Raw genomic sequence first — 27,341 nt, 5'->3', positions numbered from 1 at the left:
TGTTGAATGTTGATCGCAGGTGGTAGAAGAGACAAGAGATCACAACTCAGTTCTGTTTGTCTTTTAAATTATAGAATTCTAATTTTAAAAAACTAATTCTATTCTCACGTCGTTTTTAAAAATTGCGATAATCCTATATTAGTCTTAATTCCAATAATTTGCTAGCTTAATTTTCATCCTTGTGTGATTTTATGATGGTTATGTCGGATGTTGTGTTGAGATCTTATGACTTGGATGTGGCAATATTGTGAGGTATTTAAGCTTTATTAATTTATCATAAACATGCCAATATTATTAATCTATTGAAATGTAGTCAACAAAATTATTCATTTGCCTTATTACACAATAACTTTACTTGCGTTTCCTTATAAAGTCGCATTCTTTGTGTGGTTATGAGACTACCAGTTTGATTAACTTATAACTTATTGTAAAAGTTGAAAGGAATTCATAACCAGAAAATGTTATACATTGTTTCAATTACCTTATACCTTAACAATAAGGTTGTTTTAATATATGGCTAAACCTTTTTAATTAATTACTCTTATTCAAGCTTTTAATTAAACAATGGCTATTTTTATTTAAATAGAATTGTAGCCCTGGTTCCTGTGTTTTACTTATAGACTTAGTAAATCTATACTCACACCTATAGTACTCATATAATTTACTATATCACCCTATACTACTACCTCATCTATAATAGGTACTTAATATTATACCAGTTTACTAATGTCAACAAACATGTTTGAAATTATAATGTTTTTTTTTATATTATATCCTAGCCAAATCTCTCATTTTGTTAGATTTCTCCTCATTTTGTTTGTATTTATAGAAATAAAAATAAATTCCACGTAAGTTATTTATCTCTATTGTGAAGAATTCTTACTTTGACTTTTCTATGGTGAAGTAGAAAGATGATATTAGCTGGTGTCAACTGAATTGCTCTAATATACGTTGGGCAGGTTGTATCATTGACTCTATGATTATGTTATTTTTTTAAATTTTTGCGAATTGCACAGGTAGGGGCTTGTGCTTTGGTGGGACAGGACTTAAATTCATGTCCTTCTAAAGCACAGTGACCACAAATTGTGGATTTAGCCCTGCAAATCTTAGAAACATGCCCTACAGCCATACATTTGAAACAACGTGTTACTGATACATAATCTTTTACTCTACAAGAGGTCCAATCTACATAGATACGCTCTTTATTTATTATTTCTCTCCGGATATCGGGAGAACATTCAATTACCCAATGGCTGTGCTCTTCCCCTTTTGTCCTACTTTGAACAATGGAATAAAGTCCTTTTCAAATCTATCTTTTTCAAGAGTGATGCAAAAATTCCTATTATAAATATTAGCAAAACCTACTCTTATTAGGGTATTCCGCCTGGTTTCTACTCTGCTTATGATTATAGCAAGCTTGTTGCAGAGCGAGTTGTAGGAGTAGAAGTCCACTCTCAAAAGTTTTTTCTTCTCAAAAGTCTCACTACCCCACTTTATGAAGTCGCTATAAAGGTCAGTAAGACTTCCGACGTCCTCCAAAAGGCTTTCATCTTGTATGCTGGTCGCTTGATTCAAGCTTATTTGGCTCAAATTTGGCAAATTTATTGATGAATTCCCAGCTTCATCGTCCTCTTCAAACTCTGACGCCAGAAATGATGGAAGTTTCGCCGGATTCATTATCACGAAACACACAAAACTTGAGTCTTAATAGTTTTCATAATATGAACTAATATTCACTCGGAAACACGAAAAGAACACAACGATATTATATACACAGATTGCTGATTCCTCAAAACTGTAAGCTAGTTATAACTAAAACTAAAAAACTACAGAGGCTAGCACTACGGTGTTTACTCTAACGCTGTCGAATCAAGACTGAAAACTGATGTTATAATCCGTTTAACACGAGCAAAGCTCTGGCCCGTAGAATTCTCAGACATTCCTGTCAATGACGCATACTTGATGCATTTATATTGCCATTCTGATTATGACTTTAGTTCAATTCTATATACAAATTTAGCAATCACGGTTCCACATCAAAAATTCCAGATCCGCTAATAGTAGGCAGTTATTTCTTTCCAAGGATTTGATCACATTGAATGCGTATATTTGCAAGTGCAAGCTTGGTTATGCATGACCAAGCGTGCTGATGGGGAAAGAAAATCTAGAATTTAGAAACACTCACTGAACGCTTACACTTGCTGGTTACCTTCAGTGGGAGCAGCTACACGCAAGTCACTACGTGTTTCAATGTCACTTTTCAAATGATGTCCTTGGCTAATGCATGAACTGATGTGCACTTGCACATACACGCATTCAATGTGGTCACACCCTAGAGCCAGAACGTGGCTCATCGTTGAATGATGATGAGCCTTCAACAGCAGCCTGACATGACAATAGATAGGCTGACATGAAATAACATTCGTTGCGATGACACTTGGAAATCAGTGGTTTCCTCTCAAGTGCCATAAGGACTAATGACCCGCGACGCGCTCGAATACTTGCGCACACTGGTGTCTCAGCCTGGTGTTCTGAACGTGACAATACATGATGACAACGATATCTTACACACTTGTTTTCCCCTTCTTTATTTACTTTACTTTTCATGTTCGTCACCTTCCTTTTTACATTGTCGACTTTTATTAAAATTTAATTTATTGGATGTTTGGATATGTCAGGCTGTAATCCAGTAAAATGCCTATCATGAAAATGAAATATATTGTGCCTTTTTACAATAATTATTCCTGTAGTAAAATTTCTTCAAACTGTGCTTTCCTCATAAGTTACACTGATGCTTCCTCTACAAATAATGCTGACAATTTTAACTGACTTATGATGTGAAAAAACAACCTAGTTTGATATTTCAACATTTCAATTATTCCTTAGAAATATAGCCCACTTCTATAATATATAAAGGAAGAAATTGGCTTAATCATGTATGGGATAGGAAATACACGTTTGACGCATTATCACTTGTGAACTTATAACTAACAATTTCACATGAAGATTTTGAACTCACCGAACGGATATAGGCTTATTTTCAATTTTATGAATCAATTAGTTTAAATGTAATAATTGGAACAAATATATTCAGTTTTGATTCAAAGTTTACTCAACAATAAAAGCTTAACCAAACAGAGCTTTCTCCAAGTAAATCCGTGTTTGGTAGCACGCGTGTCTCATGAATGAAAAGTTGCGGGTTCGTGACCAATCAAAATATTTTTTCTTTTTTTGCAGAGAATTTTAAACTCCGATGAAGATTATTCACGTAATTTTGACAAGATAATAAATAATTATTATATGTCTTATGTTTCCTGAAAATAAGGAGATTGCATTTCACTAAATAAAAATTTCCCAGTGCAAAACACCTGCTAGTAGGCTATATTATATATTCTAAAAGTTATTAGTACGAAAATTGAGATCTAAAATAGTATTTTTTGCAGATAAACTCAATGCCTGGGTGGGTAAGCAGCATAGCATGGGTTGGACTAACAGCTGGTCTATTTGCTTCTTCCTTCGGTCTGATAGCATGCGTCTCTTCTATCGTTTCAATAGTACTCTGTGTTCTTGGGTAAGGTATTATTTAATTATTCGTAAACTAATTGAACTCATATAATCTTATGTATTAGTGTGCTTTTATTCTTTGTATATATCTAGTAATAAATAATTTGAATAACTCAAATTATTCATCTTTCCAATGTATTAGAAGAGGGTCCATCTTTTATTTTTTTTAGCTCATTAAAGAAAGTTTTTTGAATGTACTACACTCCATTGACTAGAATAGAATAGCTTAACTTGATATCTTTTTATTCTATAAAACTGTAAAATAAACTCTTCTCTTACTTAATCACTTTCATACTAATAATATTCTTCGATTTTTTATTGATTGTAATATTTTTGATCCCCTATTATTTTTCAGTGGCATAACTCTAGTTTACTTGAAGCATGGGAGAGCAATACTCGACTACTTATCAAAGGCAGATGACACATGTGAATTGCAGCCTCCTGGACTTTACAAGGTAGGATAATTTTTTTTTGTGAACAGTAGTAATTTTGCATTGTTGAAATATAGACTGAAATCTAGTAAAAGAATTTCATCTATTTCTGTAAGGTTCCTTGTAATATTTAAATACTTACAATCTGTTCGTCCAGTGTGTGTGCATTTCTTTAATCAACTGTTCCCATTTCTAGAATTCTATAAAACAGTTCCTGATTTTACTCTTGAAAATAAACTTTATAGATGTTTCGTGACTATATAGAAAAGCTATAGACTATTCAAATAAAATATAATGTAAGAAAAGCGTATTTTCTTGCATATTTTACAAAAACAATAGATGCACTGGTTTCCCCACGCCTCAAAGTTTATCTAGCAATGTTCGTGCTAGCACATTTTCCTTATTTTATAATTATTTTATTTATATTATCATGAATACCCAGTTATTTTTGCTAATAATTAGTTGATCTATCAAACTGTTTTCTCAAACACGGAACATCAAGAGAGCATAATGTGTTTGCTCTCTATTAACGCACTATGCAACCTTTGCACTTTAAATATCATGTTAGCTATTAATTCTCATGAAGAAGTCGTTCAAATCTGAAGACTCGAATATAACATTTATCGGAATATAAGTATTTCAAAAGCTGTTTATGAATAAAGTGTTGATAGTAACCCATTATCAAAGATGAATTCTTCAAATATAATTCAATAATAATTTATTTGTTCCATATATTATCTGTCTATATAAAAATCATGATCCTGATTGTTTGTTTGAAGGTTTTGGAAGTGCTGCAAGAAGGGGCCAAGAAAAGGAAAACCGATAATCGTCTGACTGGATCTCAAGTTATAGATGAGCAGTTGCATGAAATTCTGGAATTTACCATAAGGGATTATGTATATCCATGGTGAGATATTTTTAGATATTAACTTCTTAAAATATTTGACCCAGCTTTCAATATCTATCTGGCCTGTACACTTGCAGGATGTTCTTTTAAACTTTTCCACCGAGTCCCAAAACTGTTTCGAGTCGCGCACATTTTCTAATATTATCATAATACTCGGATTTTTTAGTTTTACACAAGTGAATGTACTTTTTGTTTTCCTCTACATAACTTTGTCTAGCTTGTTGACTATTCACCCTCCTAAAAAGTCTAAGACAGGCAAAACTTCTTTTTCTCGCTTTATCACATTCCCAATCAAATCATATCTGTTTCACATGTTTATTTTCTCTCTTAGAAATTCTTTCATTGCTACCTGCTGCTTCATAAACGATTTTGATTTAGATACTAATTATTCAGATTTCATGAACTAGAACGATTTCTATGTTGTTTTCTTTGGAAAAGGTTACATTCGTAATAACGCTCATTTTTAGCTTTCTATGAAGTGGTTCGTTTTTTTTATACCATATTATTGTATTACCATGTAATGATAAAATTATTATTTTAAACAAAATCTAAATAATCATGGTTATTACTATTGATCAATTTAGACATTTTTCTTCATTTATGCAGATATTTATTCTTGTTCATAGCGGTTATCGACATAATCATTTTTTGTGGACATGCTTATAAACCCTAAGTCTCTTTTCTTCAAGTTTTACCTGAAAAAATGAGAATTATTTGATTTGATGGAACCCTACCACAAGTATCACTGAGTAAATTTTTATCTTGAAGACCTGTGAAAATTGACTTGAAGAATAAGTTAATTCGAAACCAAAAACCTTTTTGTTTATTCAGGTATGATGTGGTCAGTGCTGATGATGATCTTCCTCATGAAATACGAGTGGCCGCTCATAAATTGATTGTTACATTTGCATCCAGGTATTTACTCGCTCAGTTTTTTTTTAAAACTAATTGATAAGTACAAGAGTACTTTATTATAAAATTGTTTAGATTACATAATTTTTTATTATATGTGAAGATAAACACAGTGGCGTAACGTACACGCCCGCTGCCCCCGCGGCGCGGGGGGGCCCGGGCTAGGGCCCTGATGATATGTAGGCTAATATAGGTTTTCTGAAAAAATAAAATTACCAGGTCTAGGGGGCCCGGGTTAGGGCCCGAAATGATAATTATATATTGCATACTTTAAAAAGAAAAATTAAATAATCATGGAAGTAACTTTTGATAAAAAAGCAGAAGTTTTATTGTGGAAAATGACTTGTTTCATTCATTGTGTAAGAAGAAATATGCAATAGAGCAATGTCATCAGTCTGGTTATAAATTAATATCAAGAGAATACAAGTAGAAAATAATTAATAAGGCAAGAAAGAAAAACAATCATTGTTCAAATCTACTCCTAATAATAATTATAGTTACATTGACAGAGCTTCAATAATTGTGTGCTGGTAGTGAGCTTATTGAAAAATTAGGAATGTTGTTTGTTTACAATAAACATTTAAATTTATACATCCGGTGAGATAATCCAGACTGAGACTATTCAAACCACTAATTTTATAGATAAGATTTACTTCTTTTCTCTCTGATTCAAACAAAGATTGTCAGAATGGTTCTAAAGTAGATCGTTATCTTTATTAATAAATAAAGAAATTATTTCCCCAATGAATTCCTGAATACAGGGTCTGTATAATAAGTAACCGGACTGGCCTCAGGAATTTTTTATGGGCAAAATATGTTCAATTTTTCATTAGAAATCTTCAAAGTAGTCCCTATTGGAGTCGATAACAGGCTGATACCGGATTTTCAAATCCCTGAACGCTGCCTGGAAGTCGACAACCTCTATGCTGTCAAAGAGTTTGTGCCCGGCCAAACTGTAAACGACCAGTACTACAGAGAGGTGCTCCGTCGACTAACCGCCCGGGTTCATCGAGTCCGTCCGGGGATTGCCGATTCGTGGATGCTCCGTCGCACACCTCTCTGCTCGTCACCGAGCAGTTGGCCAAACAGTCGAGGGTAACGTTGCCACATCCTCCTTACAGCCCGGATATGGCACCACCGGACTTCTTTTTGTTCCCCAAGATCAAGAGACAACTTAAGGGGACGCGGTTCGGGACTCTGGAAAACGTTCAACGTGGTACGACGAGGGCTCTAGACAGCATAGAGGTTGCCGACTTCCAGGCAGCGTTCAAGGATTTGAAAATGCGGTATCAGCATGTTATCGACTCCAATAGGGACTACGTTGAAGATTTCTAATGAAAAATTGTACATATTTTGCCCATAAAAAATTTCCTGAGGTCAGTCCGGTTACTTATACAGACCTGTTTATGTTTATACCTTATAGTGTGGCAGGGGCGCCGTAAATATAAATACTATATAATAGCTAACTGAATTCATTCCCAATTCCCATTCGCATTCAGTGGTTCAGTTCCTCTCAGCTCCTGGATTCTATATTTGTAGCTTAAAACATAATTCTTGACTTGAATTGTAGAATTCAATCGAGAAAAAGTTTTATTTCTTCAACTAAGCTATGTAATTCACTCATGAAGGATGTACGTTCACATTAGAGTTTAATGCTTATGGAGAAGGGGGCTGGAGAAAGGTGGTACGATTTTAGAAGAGGGGCCCGGAATTTATTTTGCGGGGGGCCCGGTTTGGAAACGTTACGCCACTGGATAAACATGAATGAATGAATTAATTTATTTATTCTGCCAAAAACAAAATACAAAAAAGTTTACAAAAAAATAATATAAGTATATGCTACTGCACTTAAACCAAGATTTATTTAATTTATTAATCAAGTTATAATTAAAACATTTATTTAATTAGATATAATAACGAAATGATATGATAACAATTCATGATACATGATATTTTACCCTAATGAAATACATTAACCTCACTTAATAGAACAAGATTTCGTGAGTGGCGCTTCATGTAGTAGGTTCAAAGTATTACATAATATAAGGAAAGACATGCAATCTAAACTCGAATGTTCTGAATTCAAATATGATTCATGTTTACATTCTTCGAACTCTTTTAATAATCATAGGTACTTGATAGTGCAATAATACATTGTACTTGATAATACAAAATGACACGAACAACGCTTCACACAGTGGGTTCGAAAAAATGCTACTCGATTGAACTGTATTCATTTATGGTTTACATGAGAAACATGATTATTGATGCAACTCAATTGTACTGTATTCATTAAAATTCTTAGAGCACTTATGATAAACATTATTAGACAGTTTTTTATTACTGAAATGACTTCATTATCTATTTATTGGATTTGAAATACGCTTATATAAAAATCACAATAAATGTGGCGCATAAATGAGTTTATGTTGACGATTTCGTTGTGTAGAATGAAAGAGGTGGACTGGATCCCCTACTTAACGACACGACTGGTAGATGACGCGGCCTCACACCTGCGGCTGTACCGGCAGGCGAGGGCGCGCATGAAGCAGGGAGGGGGTGGGGGGGCCAACGAGCATCGACGCCAGGCCAGCGGCGACCATCGTTGGGCCAACAGCTCCAACGGCGCCTCCAAGTCCGCCGAGCCCCCCGACTTGCAATCTGCATTCTTCGATCTCGAACTAACCATGGAGGAGAATCTCATCTGCAGAGATCACGTGTGTTTCGATAGTGAAAATGAAATAAGTGAGTTATATTCATATTTCAAATTTATCTGTTCTTTTTTTACAAATTCATACTAACAATAACATAACATCAACAAAAATAAAATTGTTAACAATATAAAAGAACTTCAAGCTCACAAGATTAAAAAATCCATTCTCAATATGTGGCAATCAATTATAAATTCAGATTGAATACAGTTAAATTCTGTTTTTTTTTGTCCTCGAAACCTTGGAATTGATTTGCTATCAATATCAATAACCATCACGATGAATTCATAAGATTCAGTGGATTTCAGTAAATGATAAATTAACTATTACCATTTAAAATGGACTATTTCCATATCAGATCAAAAAGCCTCCAAAGATTTTGAAATTATAATCATCTGTAGATGATTGTGCTATCGAGTCTTTGCCGCCTTTATCACTTGGCAACTGCAGAAGTATTTTTATAGATCTGGAAATTAAAAATCTAAGTACCCTTTTTTTAAACTTTTATTCACAACATGAAAATGTCATTAATAAGTTGAAACACGTTGTGAATAAATCTTAAAAAGGGTACTTAGATTTTCAATTTCCAGATAAGTAAAAATATCCCTCACCAAAAAGTTTTATAGATTTTGTAGTTTTATTTATATTATTTCTTTGCAACTTTGATTTATTCTCAAAACGTTTTGGGATAACTTAACCTGTTTCAAATTAAAATCTCACAGAAATAATATTGTTTGCTGATGATATGGAAAAGTATAGAATTCTTGGCTCCAGTTCCATTCTTACTCACTTTATGATATAATAATAAACTTAGCTCCTTCTTATGTACTTCCCCATGCTCTCTTCTAACCAACCAAATTTTCTCAATGATATTTCGTACTACTATCCAGTTCTTATCAATCTAATAGTAATTTCAATTTTTTGTTACAGATTTTGTCCGGGAAATTTGTGAAGTAGTATTATTTCTGATGTTGCCAGAAGAAAATTTTCATTGTAAATCATTGCGCTATCTTGTGAGAGAGCTGCTAGTCAATTCTATTATAATGCCTCTCATTGAAATGTTCTCAGATCCTGATTATATTAATCAAATTATAATTTGGCTGGTGAGTAGAATGAATTTTTCCATTATAAGTAGGCTATGCTAGTATTTTGTTGTGAATACAAATTTCTATTTTTAAGGAACTTGCCTTCTTTATAGAGTTACTAAACTTGTTATCAATTTTAGACAGATGTCTGACTAGGCTAAGGCTCGATTTCATAAAAATAGAATCTAGGTTTGAGTGACAGTTGGTTCTAAACGAACATAAAACTAAGAACATATTACAAAACTCAAAATCATCTGACTATCGCTCACACACAGTTTTTGTTTTTGGTGAAATCGGGCTCAAATATGTTGCTGATATCTCAAACTAAGTTTGAGAGCCTGTATTGAGACCAAAGTAAGGTAGAAAAGAATATCCATTTTCATACTGAAATTTTAGTACTGTATTTGGATTGATAAAAACAGTTTCTGTAGCTAAAAAAGTATGTTTTTCGTTTATATTTCTTGAGCTTCAATTTCATCTCAATTGAATAAATAAAAAAGTCCATCCACTAATTCCATTGTTGAAATGGTATATTATCATTCTGTTCATAACATATTCATCCAACAAAATTATATTTTTTCTTTCAGTGCCGAGACATTCCAATTACCAGTGAGGTATTTTTAACTGCTCTTAGATTAAATGATAATTTAGATGAACTACATGCAACAAAAGAGTTGCTTAGTAAAGAAGTTGCCACGCTGGTGAGTGATTACAATAATAACTATTTATTTGTTCATTACGATTTATTATTTCATGCATATAGAGCTCAATTGATCAATTATTAATTAATGCCAAATTCAAATCCATTTGAGATAATCAAGTTTGTTGATATTTCACTTCAATGATCCACATTGGAATGAAAATTTCATTTGAAGTTTTGATTTTAAATGAGGTTGGTAAATAAGTAAATATAGTATTTGATCCACATTATTTTTTGTTACCTATGTGATTGTGTTTCATTGAAGATCGAGTAGCAATGACAAATGCAAACATCAATTTTTCCCGTGAGACTGTAAATGTTTGTTCATCTGCATCTTAAAATGCAAATAGCAAATCTATACGATTGTCAAGTTTATTTTTGTATCATGTCTATTAAAGTAATGCCTTGAAAATAATCACTATCTTGTATTCTCTTCTTAATGATCTAACTTCACATCTGTGCAAATGACAAAGCTTTTTCTCTAAACTTTTCCAAGCAAACATTTTTAGAACTTTGAAATTAATAGTTTAATCTAATAATCAGTAGATGAGAATTTAAATCATGCAAGACCAACCTTGTCTCCTCTATTTATGAATAAAAATTGAAAATATATCATTCATTGAAATTATTAGGAATAGATTTTATTATGAGAAACATTATCTTGTTCTCATGTTAGAAATTCAATATTTTTCAATTATTGAATGTTCAAATATTGTTTGACAGCGATCAAGAGACTCGGGTGGAGATGATGACACGTGGGTTAAGCAACAACTGGGCAGTCTAGTCTTTGTTGGTCGTGTGATCGACTCTCAAATAAGTCGACTCCAAGAAGGCCTGGACAACGATTCAGCTGGTATTCTATTAAATCTTTCCAATTCATAACAATTTATCTTGAAAATTTGTATTCATCTTTAGAATAATACATTATCATTTATATTCATAGTATTCTCAAATACTTCCGAAAAGACAAGTATTATTTCTGCAATCTCAAGTTGAAAAATAATGTATATGAACAGAGGAGAATGATTTTTCTATTACTGTAATTATCGAGGTTACTGAAGCTTACTTTGAATGATTGAAATTGTTATTTGACAATTTGTTTAATGTTTGTGATCAGAATCGGTCTTATTTTTTGTAAAGCTCCAGTGTTGTCTAAAACTTGAAAAATTTACCTATAAAAAAGTTGAAATTGGATACTTCAGAAGAATATACCTTATTCATGTTCAAAGTATTTTCCCCTTCCTTCTGTTATTATTCAAACTTATACGTTAGAAGTCAAGGTTATTAGAATACGTAATATTCTGTTTACTTTGGTGGAAGCTTACTCTAATGAAGCTTATTCAAAGATAATTAATATTTTATCTATATATATATAAAAGCTAAATGGCACTCACTGACTGACTGACTGACTGACTCACTCACTCACTCACTCGCAGAACTAAAAATCTACCGCACCAAAAACGTTCAAATTTGGTAGGTATGTTCAGTTGCCCTTTAGAGGCGCACTAAGGAATCTTTTGGCAATATTTTAACTCTAGGGTAGTTTTTAAGGGTTTAAAGTTCTTCTTTTAGCATGTATATTCTTCTTATTCTGTTAATTATAATTGAAAAATGTCCATACCATATGTTAATATAGAACTACAGTATAATCTAGAGAGAGTACCTCTTCGAAACAGTTGTTAACTGGTAACTAAATTAATAATTTTGTCAGGTTGGCATTAAGATGAGTTGACTTAGTTAGGTTGGCACCAAGTTGAAGATTGAAATGCATTTATCGCGGAAAAATTGATTGGGCACTGCTACTTCAATCAGAGCTATCCCTGGGAATATTATATTACTAGCCGTCAGGCTCGCTTCGTGCGCCATATCCGTTTAGCCAGACGTTTAGTCTGGACCCCCGACTGGATCGTCCTAACATGATAAAAATGCTCAAATGAAAAATGCAGGCGAGCGAAGCGAGCCTGCTGATCTCATTCTTGGACGATCCATTCGGGGGTCCAGGGGGCAGAGCCCCCTGGCTAGACGGATATGGCGAGCGAAGCGAGCCTGACGGCTAGTAATATATATTGACAACACACCTGTGCCTGTATTGGCAGTGTCAATATATTATGCTGTTTCGTTTTGTATTTATTTTTTAAAATCTTTTGTATGACTAAATCCTGCTTTATTGTAGATAATTTGGAGCAAATATTCGAATATCGGAGAAAAATCAGGTCACAAGTAGTAAGCTATATCATAAATGTTCTTGAATCGAAACTGACTGAGTTACTGAATAATGTCTCACTTTTACAGGTTTACCATCTCATATAGATTATTCAAAACTGTTGATGCCTGGAGTGAAGCTGTTCAGTTTGCCACTGGATGTCTTATTGAAAAACAATGTTGCATTGTCTTTTTTCATTGACTACATGACTTCGATTGGGGCGCAAGCTTATCTTTTCTTCTACCTCAATGTTGAAGGTTTGTCATTCCCATATTGTTGTTAATATTGGTTGTCTCTGCCAGCTCCTTACTCCTAGTCCGGAGGCTAGTTCCTACTCCCTTTGATACTAGAATGATTTTTCATTTTTCCAATGAATTATCCTGGTATTAAAGAATATTTGAAATATAAATAAATGTTTTGTACTAAATACATCCATTTCATTTATTGGTTGAAATTATCAGCTTTAGGTTAGTAGTGACAGATTACTTATCAATGTTGTTATCATTTAATATACAGGCTAAGAAAGGTTAGACTATATTGCTTTATTCGTGTAAATTACTTTATAAAAACATAAAATGTACGACGACTAATATACCATGAAGTCAGTTCAACTAAATAATATTGCTGATCTGCGTTGTAATGTTCATTTTCAGTTTATTCAGAGTATAATGAATATTATTAAATCCTTCCAGATAACACCAAAGAAAATCTGGAGGCTTTGAATACTGGTAAAATACTTGTAACATTCGTTCCCTTTGCGAAAATGACTTGCTTACATTACCGTAAACAAAACAATACTGCATATATGTTGTTACCTGTACACATTAAATGACTATAATGTTTTTTATACATAAATGGTGATGCTATTTTGCGGGAGTCACACACCGAATATGAAAACCACCACTTTTTACAGACATGTTTATTTTTATGTGCGCGACATAATGAACGCACTGTATTACAATAAATCTATCTTACATTGAAAATATAAAAAAATGGATACGTGAATGAATCAATATAATTGATGATTATCTTGTCGATGGTTTCTGAATCGAGAACATTCTACCATGTTGAGTAAATGAGTGAAGCTGAAAATGATGCCAATTTATATTGTGAATGCTTATATTGATAGGATGGCGAGTATCTGCCGAGCAGCAGTTATCAGATCTAGCGCTGCAGAAAATAAAAGCTGAAGATTCGGTGGAGAGAGGAGTGGACGCTTCTGCTGTAGATGATGTAAATAACGATGAACAAACTTTGGAAAGGATGCGTGAGGCAGCGTATAGTATATTTGAACAGTATTTATCAGATAAGGTAAGAAGTGTTCGCTAATCGTTGAATAGCTATAATAGACCAATTAAATCTCACTAAATGCCAGAGGAGACATGCAAAAATATGCGAGCAACATGAACCTTGTAGGACTTCTCAATTTCTCATGTATTGATTACTCCATAAACTTGTTTTAAATAGCTAAATTGTGATTCCAGCTAATGAAATTATTACCATTTAAAAATATGATAGAATATTGAATGAAAAAGACTAAGAAATTGTAAAAAAAATATGATAGAATATCCAATATTCCTATGACTCATTCGAGTTTAAGGGAGACCTGTTGTGAAATCCACTAAAAGTAATATTAATGACCCGAGAGCCTAGCTTCAATGTTTCAAATGTGAAGTTTCATGTAAAAGCTTCAATCACTTTTCATAAAGTATTAAATTTATAATTTTAAATGTTTTTCTTTTCATAGTTTCTTTCTCAATAACATTAAACCCAAGCTTATTGAAAGTTATTAGTTATGGTATTCAGTACCTCTAACAATAAAAAGTTTCTTAAAAAAAAACTAGAAATTGGTAATTTCGTTTTATATTTATCGAATCAGTGAAATACTGGAATATTGTCTTAAATTCTCTCGAGTCTATAAATAATAATAAAAAATTCGTGATATTTTTAGACAATATTCTAGTATTTTATTATGGATAAATATTACTATAGCTCACCAAAAACAGTAAATTTATTTAATTACTTTAATTTGAATCAATATTCCATTGATTTCATCAATTCATGTATACTTTGACCAAGTCGGGTTTTAAAAGTGTTGTTGATTCTTTGCAGGCTTCACCAAGACTGAGAATAGATGAATTAATAGTTAAGAAGTTGTTGCTGAGGATAAGAACAGAAACTCCTCATGAAACGTGGTTTGATGATGTACAGGCAGCTGTTTATGAGAAACTTCAGGTTGGTTCAGTCGAGATTAGTTATTCATGTCAATCAAGTTTGAAATCTGAAGAAATAAATTCATTATAATGAATCTTAACTCTCAAAAGATTTTTATACTCCTAAATGCCCTCCTCTAATTATTATTATATTCACATTGAAAACACATCTTGGGAAGCAGTTGGCTGTGTGGTCACACTGATGAGTTATCGCTCAGATATGATGAGGCCTTCTACTCTCTGCTGTTTTTGTGTTAAATTACCAGCTCGCTAGCGCAAAGTCCAATTGTGTCCCTAAACTTTTAATTGTGCTTCTTTTCATGTTTTGCTAAGTGTTATCTTCTTATTGTTGAATTATGAAATGAGTTTTTTTAATATAGGACTATTTTTCTATTTCAGACTGAAGAGAGGTTTCTGAGTAGCTTTCGGAAAAATGTATTATATGTGAAACTGCTTGCTGAGTTGGAGCTATTGAAGGATCATGAATCTGGATGTAAAAGCGATGAGGAGGACACTGGATCGTTGGAAGAAAATAGTTTGGGCTCAGAAACTGCTAGTCTTTCATCTCTCACACTTGAACCCACAAAAGATGGTAAGTGAACTTGATATTATTTTCTATAAAATGATTCATTTCATAAACTCACATGTCATATTTGATGTCTGTTTCAAGTTACTTCCGATTTAAGTAACTAGAAACTACATTTCCATCTATCCATTATCACTCATATTAGTACAGTAAATTTGTTAACAATCCGCTCCTTAGATATTCAGATGGTAGAATCATTTTTTACTATTGCACAAAGAAATAGCAAGTCATCAGTCCAAACGTCAATTTTCGTCAACATGACATTCAATTATTATACAAGTATTTTAAAGTTCTTCAAACAGGAAACAGATCTTCTGTAAAGATAAATAAGGAAATATTTTTCTGTTCAATGAAATTGAGTGTTCCAATTGATAATTTGAGTCGACTAGACGATGTGCCGTTATGAAACAATAATAGAATCTAATTAGGAATTCGTAGTAAAGAGAAAACTTGAATTTGAAATTGGAAATGCTCTTATGAGCTGTGAGGATTATTTCTCTAAAATACTCGTATCTAAAGTCCATGAGAAATTACTTTTAACACGGCTCTTTCTCGATGACGGAGTGGTCCGATGCTCTATCCTCCAATAATCTCTCCCACTACCTAGCAGCATTCTCTTTCTTCTGTGTCTGTGTGAGAGAGCTTTGTAACGCGTCGCGCCCACTCCCCTCCACTGGCAATGTTCCAAAGTCGTATGTTTGTGTATGTTACGGAGATGTGTTCATTACAAAGACCTGAAGCGAAATGACACGGCGCATCCAATTGTGCGCAGTATTTCCGTCTGTGTCTAACTGTGGAAGGAGAAATGGGTTTCACCTCTTCATGTTAAAAGTAATATCTCACATACTTTAGTTCTCTGTACTCCAGAGATTGTTTCTTGATTTCTTCTCGTTTTTCAAGTGCACTATGGATAGTAAGATCATTTGTGCTTCTGTTTTCATTTTAATTTGATTCTTTATAATCTATTTATTTTTCTATTCAACTCTCTCTACCATAACTATATTTTCTAATCACTTATATGATATTTGATCACCATTTTTAAATGTAATATCAGTATTTAGTAACTTCAGTGCTGATCAAAAAAAAATCATGTCCGTTGATGAAAACTACAATAAAAGAGTTGAACTAATAAGCAATTGTTGCAGGCCAGCAGACAGCAGAGATGCTGTCGATCCCTCCCACCGCGGCCGGCAACCTGAGTCACCCACCGAGCCCCAGCCATTCGCCCGCCGAAAACAAGCAGGGACCTTTCATACTCCTAGCTGAAATCATTGAAACAGGTACATATCATTTGAATCCACAATGCAATCATTAAAAAAATAGTAAATTCGTATGGCTTTTGTTGGTGGGGAGTCCCTTGCGGGAAGGTCCCACCGCCTGAATATATAATTTAAGCCGTCAATGGGCCTTACGACTGTCAATGTAATCATTGATCACACAGTTATTAATGCAATTGATATCCTGTTGAAGTAAAATAGTAGAATGCTTGGTGATCATATTTTAATCCACAATGCAATCATTGATCACTGCTGAAGTGAAATAGTATAATGTTTGGTGATGGAGCAAACTCATATCCGATTGGATAATTGTGACTCCTTGAATATTACAGTTTTGTTATGTGTGATGTTGTCGTATTTTTCCATAACGAAAAATACAAAAATAATTGTAAATGCATTAGGTTTTAGTTGTGTGGTATAAAACTAGTAAACATGAACTATGATTCATAATTTACCTATCTTATCCACTTTGGAGAAGATCAGGGTCTTTACTGTGATGCAAAAAATTCATTCTACACTTGGATATAATATCTATATGAACTTTCTGATTATCAAGCCTCTAAAATCTTGTTACTGATTTTTCAGGTGTTGTTAATGAAAAAGGTAAAACCTTTGGAATCTATGCACTGGCAGTTACCAAAAGATATGACTCAGGATTCAAAGAATCCTGGCATATTTATAGGAGATATTCTGATTTTTACGAACTCCATCAGAAAATACGAGAAAAAGTAAGTATATATTGTTATGAATTACTTTGAGTTATTTTAACTGAACCTAGTTTTTGTAAAATATCACAGAGAGCAAGTTTGACAGTAAAAATTGCAAGAAACATGCAAATGTGCCTATAGTGAGATTCTCGTTATATAGTCAGCCCCTGATTAATATTAGTTTGTCATTAGACAAAGAAGATAGCACTATCCTTCCCATCGTCAAATTGTCTATTGGCTTTTAAGAAATATAAATAATCAAATTATTTCATTCAATTATGAAAATGTATTGTTCAATCATACAAAATCGACGAATAAAATATATTTTATATAGAATTTATCATTATTTAATGAATTTTTCTAAATTACCTCTCTAAACTCTTCTTTAAAAATAAATCTCATCATAGTTTACAGATCTATCAAAGTTGGCGTTCCCGGGAAAGAAAACATTCCAGAATATGGAGCGGAAAGTTCTGGAAAGAAGGATGCGTATGCTGAACGATTATCTGCAAGCGCTTCTTCAGACCACTGTTCTAGCATCCCATCCCAGTCTCAGAGGAATGCTCCTTTCATTCTTCGAACCAGGAGAATACGACAAGGGTGTGACTGGTGGACAGATCACCAAGGCTGTAAGTAAAAACTATAGTATTTGATTTCAAGGTTTGGTAATAAGAATACAACAAAGGTGTAACTGGAGAACAGATCACCAAGTTTGTAAATAAAAACAATAATTTTTGGTCTCAAGGTTTGGTAATTTCAATCTGGATCATATAATAGACGGATTGAGCATTATTTGCATCCACCGACACAAGAGAGATGCGCAATATAACTAGCGGAACTTATATGAATAATAAATAAATATAAATAAATGGCTATTTTAAAAAAAAAACCTAAAACCACTACATCAATTACAGAAAATATTAGATAAATTACAATTACACACAATAGTTAGTTGCAATAAAAATTTCTTATAATGTGTCCTCTACATGCTTAGTGTTTCCTGTGTGGAAATTGACCTACTCCACTATGGCGTACCATGTTCTACAGTAGGTTTTGTTTTTTTTTGCGGATTATTAATTAGTTAGTGTTTAGTAAGTCATTAGGTGGTTAGCCTCAAATGTCGAGCCTAGTGTAATTTATGGTTTATATATGTTGTGTCAGAGAAATTTACTAGAGCATTATTAAAACCCCGTTTTAAAAGAAAATGACATACAAAATTATTAAACAGATGGAAATCACTGAGATATTGCAATTATTCAGATATTTTTTTTCCAATTCAATTTTATTTTTCATGTTATGCATCGTATGTAATACAGTATTAACACAGGTCATAAGCAATTCATCGAACAATACTCATCATAAATACATTACAAATGTCAGCAATATACATATAATATATAGTCTGAATAATTAAAACAAACAAATTTAATATCACAGATGGAATTGAAGTTGAATAAACTAAAACAGTGGAATCAAAAGTCTCCATTACTTGAAAGGTAAAGATCATACAATTAATTAAGAAAGTGATATTTTCGAGCTCAAAATTTAAGTGATTTTATTCTATATTTGTGAATATTTGAAGTTTGGTTTTTGTTTTAACGGAAGTTTCATTATCAATCTATCTAAATTTGAAATTCTTTGTTTTATTCTGATTCATAGTTTCAGATTGAAGATTTGGTGTTGAAATTGAAGTGAACATAACCTACATAATATTTGGATGATTTGTGACAAAATCAGGAAATTGAAGAAGTTTTGGGCAATAGCCTGTTTTTTTCTTTTCCGACTATTGTATTGTTCGCTCTATCTAATAAATAAATAAATAAATTTAAAGTTCGAGTTTTTACTCAACCACAATATTGTAATTACTGAATAAAAAATACACCAATGTCATAAAAACATCTCTCACTCAACCACAATTTTAATTTTCTCTTGAAGATTATTTCAGAATTCAGTTCACGAATTTCAATTGGAATAGCATTATACACTTTTTTGGCCATATGCAGTGGGCTCGCCTCAAAAAACGAGGTTCTATGGGCATCCAGTCTCACGATCTCCCTGTTGCTTGTGTTGTGAGAGTGAATGTCTGCACCAGTCGTCCAGCCACTTCTCCATTTATTGTGATTTACAGCATTTAATTTGGATTTTCGTTTTATAAATTAAATTTACAACAACCAAATCAAATCGAATTCATATGGATGGGACACTCCTCGGTTATGGGACACTCCTCGGTTAAGTAGCTCCAATTTTGTGTAAAATTATTATAATATTACAAATCAAAGCTCTTATCCGGTCATTCCTGAATCGTCGATGACTAGAGAGAAATGTATAATAATTAATGACTTTACATGATATTTGCAGTTTGACAGCCTTTTGAATCCGCTGCGGGTGGTGAGCCAGGGAGTGAAGGCGGTGAAGACGATGCCCGACAACCTGCTGTCGACAGTGGATGGCATGATGGACGGAATCAGCAAAGTGCTGCAGTACAGCGGCGTCAACCGGCTCTCCCGCGAAGACTCCTCCGACTGCGAAGCCATCAAAGTGGGCGCGTCTATTGATGTAGAGGTTAGTGCAGCAAAGTCATAGTTCAACACTTCGAAAATTTCTCATGTAAACACGACAATTCCCATCAATATGCATTAATCAAATTTAAAAAGGGTACCTTGATGTTATTTTTAGGGTACCGGTAGTCCTTTATAACAAATTCAATACAACAATTTTTGTATAAAAAGATAATAAATTGCCTTAACCTCTTATTGAATAGTATTGAAATGATTTTGTTCTACCATCAACTACTGAAACGAGTTCGGGCCCATTACATAGTAATGTACATGCACAGCAACGTGGTTTGTAATTGCGTAAATAGAGTTTGACTTGCTGCTACTTGCTGGCTGATTATGAGCAGGATCGTACATGACACCTAAAAACTCTCCAGACCTGAGCAAGCCTGGTTGGTCATTCGATATTTATTTCATTCCATTGATTTTTCCCGATCGATAAAAATCGGTGTGACTGAGATAGATAATTCATGACTATTGGACTGGTCACTTGGCAAGGTGTTGCAACGTGGTTTGCAATGTCGTAAAATGGAGTTTGATTCTTGCTTGTTGGTTATGAGGAGAATTGAGGATTGTTCACGACTAGACACGTCCATTCAAACACATTTAATGAGATGCCTCGTCACCTTCAAAGCAGCACCCCGTGTACCTCAACTTATATTGTGTGCGTCCTTTTTTCCAGGGTTATTCACACTCGAATGTATTGCTCCAATATAGGCTATCGTATCGAAACGATAATTATATGGATATCAAATTTTGAATTTAAGTTGTATTCAGAAACTTGTTATCCATATATTTCTTCATTGACAATAAGTCTTATCACTGATTACCTTGGACATGATCTTTTTAAAATACAGATTCTCTGTTTTCAGACTGATGATAACATTCCATTGAGAATTATGCTTCTACTGATGACAGAAGTTTTCGAATTGAAGTCTCGAAACCAATGGCTGAGGAGGAGGATCGTTACCCTGTTGAGACAGATCATTCGCACCATGTTCGGAGACATTGTCAATCGCCGTATTCTAGATTACGTATTTCTAATGACGTCTCCTCATCAGGTTGCAGACTATCTTAGATCTTTCAAGTAAGTTCATTTGATTATAACTCATTCTTCTTATAGTTTCTTTGGTCATTCGACGTTACTTGAATATGAGTTATACTATATCATCCTAGTACCTTATATTATTATCAATCGATCAAAACATTACGGGCCGGTTTCCGAGGGATTTAACTAAGTTCTAGACTTTGCTGGAGTCAGAAAATTGGCTTTCCGAAACTGGGCGTAGTCGCAATTTTATGATAATCTTTATTTTCTTATTTCTATAATTTCAAAAGTTTTTCCTTGACTAAATGAAACATTCCTAAATAATTCAAAATAGCTGAAACTTTACAATAGGAAAATTCTCCCTTTATTTTATTTTGTGTTCAATTTTCTAGTTTTTCAAAATTTAATTTAAACGTCGACTGCGACTACGCCTCGTTTCGGAAAGCCAATTTTCTGACCCCAGCTGTTTAAAGTCTAGAACTTAGCTAAAACCCGAGCTCGGAAACCGGCCCTACGAGTATGATTATTATTCATATTTCAAATTCAAAAAGTTATTTATTTCACAAGTCTTACAAGCAATCACAGTGGTAGCCTACATCATAAAATAAGAATACACTTTACAATAAAAATAAGACAATGTAAGCACCACAGAAATGACAGCGATATACAAATATATATTAAGAAATATTTACTCTCGCAGAGGCATTACTGCCTGTGTGCGAGAATGAGTCTAAGGTAGGAATAGGCATAATATAAATATTTCGCAGTACTTGACAGATCGGTTAAGCTTGTTGACATTTCAATAATAGTGACACTAAACCCCCCCCCCCTGAGAATGAAACTACATTAAATGTAAATGTAAATTTCTCCCCCTATCCCTATGCCACCCCCTAGAAACCCAAGAAACCCCTTCCCGCCCCCCATAAGTGACGTTCCCCCCATCCAAACCCAACAAACAGACGAAGAAACAGATCACCCACAAAGGCGTGAAAACGCCAACACACACACATACACACACACACACACATACACACACACACACACACACACACACACACACACACACACACACACACACCTCAAAAAGAGAGAATCAGGAGATTCAGAAAAATTCATATTAACATGAATAGATTTATAATTGATTTTATTTACTTGAACAATTCAAAGAGACTCCTTTTTTGGGTTACTTTTTCAATTGACTCTGATTTATGTCACTGTTTATCCTGTCCAAGAAGCTTGCTCGTGACATCTCTTTTTACTCTAACGGCCTTCTATTGACCAACCTCTTCTTTTAGCAAGGATGCTGTCTCTAATTTATGGAAAGTTTTCCTTCAAAAACGTCTCTTACAATGAGTGCCTTTCTTTACTTTGGTAAGTGTCCTTAAACTCTAGTATTTCTGGACATAGTGAATAGTAGCTGGAATTTTTCAAGCCTCCTGGAATTCTGAGAAGCACGGTCGCCTTAATCCAACATTCCTACGAAAATGTCAATCTGTGTAAAGATCAATCTCTGAAAAGAATATCTAAGTGGATTGACTATAGATGGTATTTTTTAGGAGCATCAACTACTAACTACAAGTAATATTGCTAAAACTCCCACTCCAAGAACCGGGTGAATGATGACACTAGGAACCAGTGAAATGGCATAGAGAAAAGATAGCATAAGAAGATATCCCATGGTATAGGTATTTTATGTTCCAAAATTCAAGCTAATTTCTTGTTTACCCAAGCCGATTACTGTCGACTACTGTCTGTTATTACTGTTTTGGCCGGGAGAATGTGTGAGAACGGCACAGTATGAGAGACTACCAGCGTCCCATAGCTTCACCAAAAAGTAGTACTGGGACTATCAGCTTGAGTTAACATTGGAACTTGAAACATAAACGCCCTATAAGATGGGATATCTTCTTGTGTGCTATCTTTTCTGTAAGGAAATGGCTTGTGCCGAGAGTCCTTGTAGTGTTAGATGGAAATAAATTGTAATTTCAAATGTTAATTGATGAATATTTATTATTAAACGAAAATCCCAATGCTGTAAATCACCCCGAAGACGTCTGCTACTGCAAATATTGACAACAGGGTAAACAGCTAGATGGAAATTTTATGAGCGCTACTATACAAAAATTATTTGTCAGCCCGGAAAGCGAACCCAGTGCAGCTCCTAATTGCCGGTCAGGAATGCTTACCCTTACACAAAACTGACAATCTCTGGATAGTAATGTTGTTTATGAATATAATTTTGATAATTTTTATAGACATATTGTACTTGATATTTAATAGATAAATAAATACAATTTTATTGTCAGCAAGCCAAAAAAGCACAAGACAAAGTCACACAAATAGAACATGAAATAGACAGTCACACATTAAGAGACACATTGTTACTATTACATTGCTATTTGCTATTGCTATTTCCAAATATTACAAATAACAAAGACAATATTACAAAATTAAGCAGCTAGTTCATACGTGCTAACAATAAGAGTTAAGGTATGCTGATTCTGCTCTCGTAAAATTCACTTAATTTATAAAAATGATTTTTTGCCAGCCAATCGTGCACCTTTAATTTGAACAGTTTTAGGGGTGTTTGTTGGAGGTGTATCGGTAACTTATTATACACCTTTTCCCCAACTGCTTCAAAACTGTTTAAAGATTTAGACAATCTTTGGTATTGTTTCTGTCTATTGTAATCTTCTGTCTATTGTTTCTGGTATTAACAGAGTGAACAGTATTTCTTAATTGATAACGATGCAGATTCTCCTTAGTGTATAACAAAACAGAATATATGTACTGATTTATTACTGTCAGAATTTTATTATTCATGAATAAAGGCCTACAGTGTTCTAAATAAGGTGATTCCGTGATTATTCGCACGCCTTTTTTTTGTAGCGGGAGAATATAGTTAATTTCCCCATAGAAGAATACCATAAGACATGAGACTGTGAAAGAAAGAACAGTATGCTGTCCTTAAATATATTTTTGGTACCGTATTAACAAGGCTTCTCAGCAGATAGATCACTCTACACAGCTTAGTGCTTACATATTTGACATGAGGCTCCCAAGTGAATTTTGGATCTAAATGTACACCAAGAAATTTCATACTAGATCCGTTGAGAGTAGCTCCGTATTTCAAATTGAAATTGATTCTTTCTGCCTTATCTGAATTCAATACAAAGCTATTCGCCCTGAACCAGAGAGATACTCGTTCCATCGTACTCTCCGTCTCTTGGATAAGGCCTCTCAAATCATTATTGGTGTGCAAGAATGTAGTGCCATCTTCGTAGAGCACCGTATAAGACCCTATGTAGGCAGGCAGATCATTTATCATGACAAGAAAAAGAAAAGGGCCAAGTATTGAGCCTTGTGGCACGCCTGATTCTATATTAACAATGAAGACTTATTATTATCACTGCCTACAGTCACCAATTGCGTACGGTTCGTTAGGTACGACCTCAAAAGCTAAGGGCAATGTGCCCAGCTCCATAATACCTCAACTTGTCAAGCAGAATCCCCGAATCCACACACTCGAAAGCTCGACTCAAGTCACAGAAGGTGGCTTGAGTGAAGCTTCCCTGCTCGAATGACTGCAGTACCCTTCTCGCCACTTTTTGAAGAGCATCCACTGCGGACCTTCCCCTCCTAAAGCCAAATTAACACTCATTCATTAGTTGGAACTCCTCGAAATGCTCAGATAACTATATGTACATAATCGTTTCCAATATTTTGGCCAATACCGGAACAATAGAAATAGGTCTATAGCTACTTGGGCAGTTCTTGTCACCTTTTTTATAAATGGGCACAACCCTCGCCTTCTTCAGCTCTTCAGGGAACACTCCTTCCTTAAGACACTTGTTTTAACAGTGAGTCAGAGGCTCCACTATACTATCAATTATCTCCTTCAATAAATTAACAGATACTCCATAGACGTCCCTGCTACTCGAAGACTTGAAACCTCTTACTATACTTATAACCAACTCAGGCAACACCTGACAGAAATTGAAACATTGTGGCAAACTTGGCCCCTTGATCAAAAATAATATAATTTTATATATTTTTCTCTTGACTGTTGAAGAAATGATAATAAGTAATGAAGAAATGTATTTGAATTTCAGACATTCATATTGGCCTCACGGAATGAAACCTGAGCCGCGGTTGCCACGTGATGATGGCGTACAAGCTCGAACAAGAGTGGCAGCTAAGGTCGCACTTCTGTCAAGCTTGTCAGGTAAATTATAAGCAAATGCAATAGTCTTCTTCAAACATACATTATTCTGCCATTCAGCACTATTGTTTACCAGTAATAAAAACCAATTTGAGTAATATTTTACAATAAATCATTACAAACTTTCATCATCACTATCAGTATGATCCAGTTGTAACAATGCTTGATTTTATTTATTTATTTACAACAATACGGGAGCATACGGGAAAATCCCAAAAATTGCTCCCCAATAAAAACAATTACGATAAATCACTTAATAAAGAAATTGAAAATTGAAAGAAAGAAACAAGGAAAAAACTATTTTATATTAGTGAAGAAAAAAAATGTTATGAGAAACTAAATATACTGAATACTAGAGACTATACTATATACTAGAAACCATATACAATATGAGAGGAATCAAGAAATTACAAATAACATTCCAAGAATGATGTGAATTATATGCTGAGAATTACGAATAAGAATGAGTTGAATGATAACAGAACTAAGAATAAAAGTGGTCAACTACTTAATATGCTACTCTATGTAAGTTGATGAGGTCTAGCGTGGGAAAATAGGTGTCTACATTTTAATCAAACATAGATAAGGAATTTTACAAACAGCTCACTATTTTACCTTGAAATTTCAACTAATAAATTATGTAAAGCCACCGAAAGGAATGTTATGTAATAATAAGATTTAAAAGATATTACCCTCCAAGAAGAATGATCCATGCTTATTTATGCATCTATTTATATTATCAACGCATTGAATTTGTTGGGTTTGTACTTCTATCGGTTGTAAAAGTATCAGTAGCTGTTCTAAAAATAAATAATGTAACAACAAATCTATGTCCAAAATTCCTCAGCAATCTGTGACATATTGTTAGTCCTATGTTTTATATTTTTCAAGTTTTATTGGTCACTCGGTAAGATCGTGAAGTGGTAGTGAAGTGGTGAATGTCTGATTGGCATAAAATAACTATCTGAGACATCAATAAATCTGTATTTTCCAGTGAATTTCTACTCTGAGCAGAAATAGAACACCATTGCTTCTTATGGGAGCGTTCACGCACTGTCAGACTGCAAATATATGAACGAGTAATATTTTGTTCATGCTCAGCAGAGCAGAAATTCATTGGAAATCAGTTATGATTTATATCATCTTGAAGAAGTAAGACCTACATGTTCCTTGAAACATATCCATCAAAATTTCAAATCTGTGTGTAACCTTATCTAAATTTGGGAGAGGAGTAGCACAAGGCTACCGTATTTTCTCTCCCTATCATTTTTGATGATGTACTTGTTGTATGAATCAATAAAGAATCAATCAATCCAAACAAATTTATACAATATTTATTTATCTCTACAATTTAATCTTTTTAATTATATTTATTGGAATCTTATTTATAACCGATGCATAAGAGTAATATGAGCATCACATTTTATAACCTCAGAAGTATTGATAAGAATCTGTTTCCTTATTTTCAGATGAAATAAAGCACATACTGGGAAGTGAAACGTCTCGCAGAGGTTTACTGTCAGTGTTCTCCCTCCTCCAAAATCGAGTTCTGAACAGGAGACTTGTGTTCGTACTTTTCGAGGGTATTCTTGTCACAATGTTCTCGCAAGACCATCCACTGGACAGCATTTTTCGCCGCTTACATTCCAAGTCACCCCGTGTATCGAAATCCCTCCTCCAACCACACCGACGGTAATATTTATCTCAATCTGAATAGTTTAGAGAATCTCAATCTGCCAAATTGTATCATATTTATCATTATTTACTGCAAAAATAGTTGTAAATTGTATCATAAATAATTGTAATTACGCGAAACTCAATAATCATGTATGTATGTAAAGCATGTAACCATGTAAAAATATCAAGATTGTATCATAAATATCAAGATATATCTTAATTGAACGAGTCTAATGTAGGAAAAGTGTGACCTAAAGAAGTATTTGTATTACTTCAAATTATAGTAATATAATCGGTTCATGAAAATTTGTTGCTATTTGCTGTATCTTATAACACATTTTAACATTATTACATTTGTTGGATGAAATATAAATGTACTTTGCGTGTGGTTGATATTATGAACCAATTTCAATACATTTCGATTACACAGTATACTAAGTACTGCATTATTTTGAGAAAATAATTCCTAGTCATAAATCATTGAAAAATAAATACCTTAACAACGAACAAGGCTCCAATAGTAATAAATAATCTGGCGATTCA

General features: G+C 33.7%; 1 protein-coding gene across 1 annotated transcript; it reads left to right on the top strand.

Moving 5' to 3' along the window:
* Nucleotide 1: 1 nt before the first annotated feature.
* LOC111053249 (sorting nexin-13) lies at nucleotides 2–27,341 on the top strand. Its single transcript, XM_039423116.1, has 20 exons — nucleotides 2–252; nucleotides 3,444–3,571; nucleotides 3,920–4,019; nucleotides 4,775–4,902; nucleotides 5,734–5,817; nucleotides 8,264–8,559; nucleotides 9,456–9,628; nucleotides 10,198–10,311; nucleotides 11,034–11,163; nucleotides 12,603–12,770; nucleotides 13,643–13,824; nucleotides 14,626–14,748; nucleotides 15,126–15,318; nucleotides 16,458–16,592; nucleotides 17,175–17,317; nucleotides 17,704–17,925; nucleotides 19,655–19,858; nucleotides 20,724–20,938; nucleotides 25,012–25,124; nucleotides 26,591–27,341. The coding sequence occupies exons 1-20, from the start codon at nucleotides 226–228 to the stop codon at nucleotides 26,815–26,817; spliced, it is 3,105 nt and encodes a 1,034-aa protein (XP_039279050.1). The 5' UTR covers nucleotides 2–225; the 3' UTR covers nucleotides 26,818–27,341.

This window comes from Nilaparvata lugens, chromosome 3, assembly GCF_014356525.2.
Source record: "Nilaparvata lugens isolate BPH chromosome 3, ASM1435652v1, whole genome shotgun sequence".
In the NCBI taxonomy this organism is placed as follows: domain Eukaryota; kingdom Metazoa; phylum Arthropoda; class Insecta; order Hemiptera; family Delphacidae; genus Nilaparvata; species Nilaparvata lugens.
This window is presented reverse-complemented; position numbering and strand designations above follow the sequence as displayed.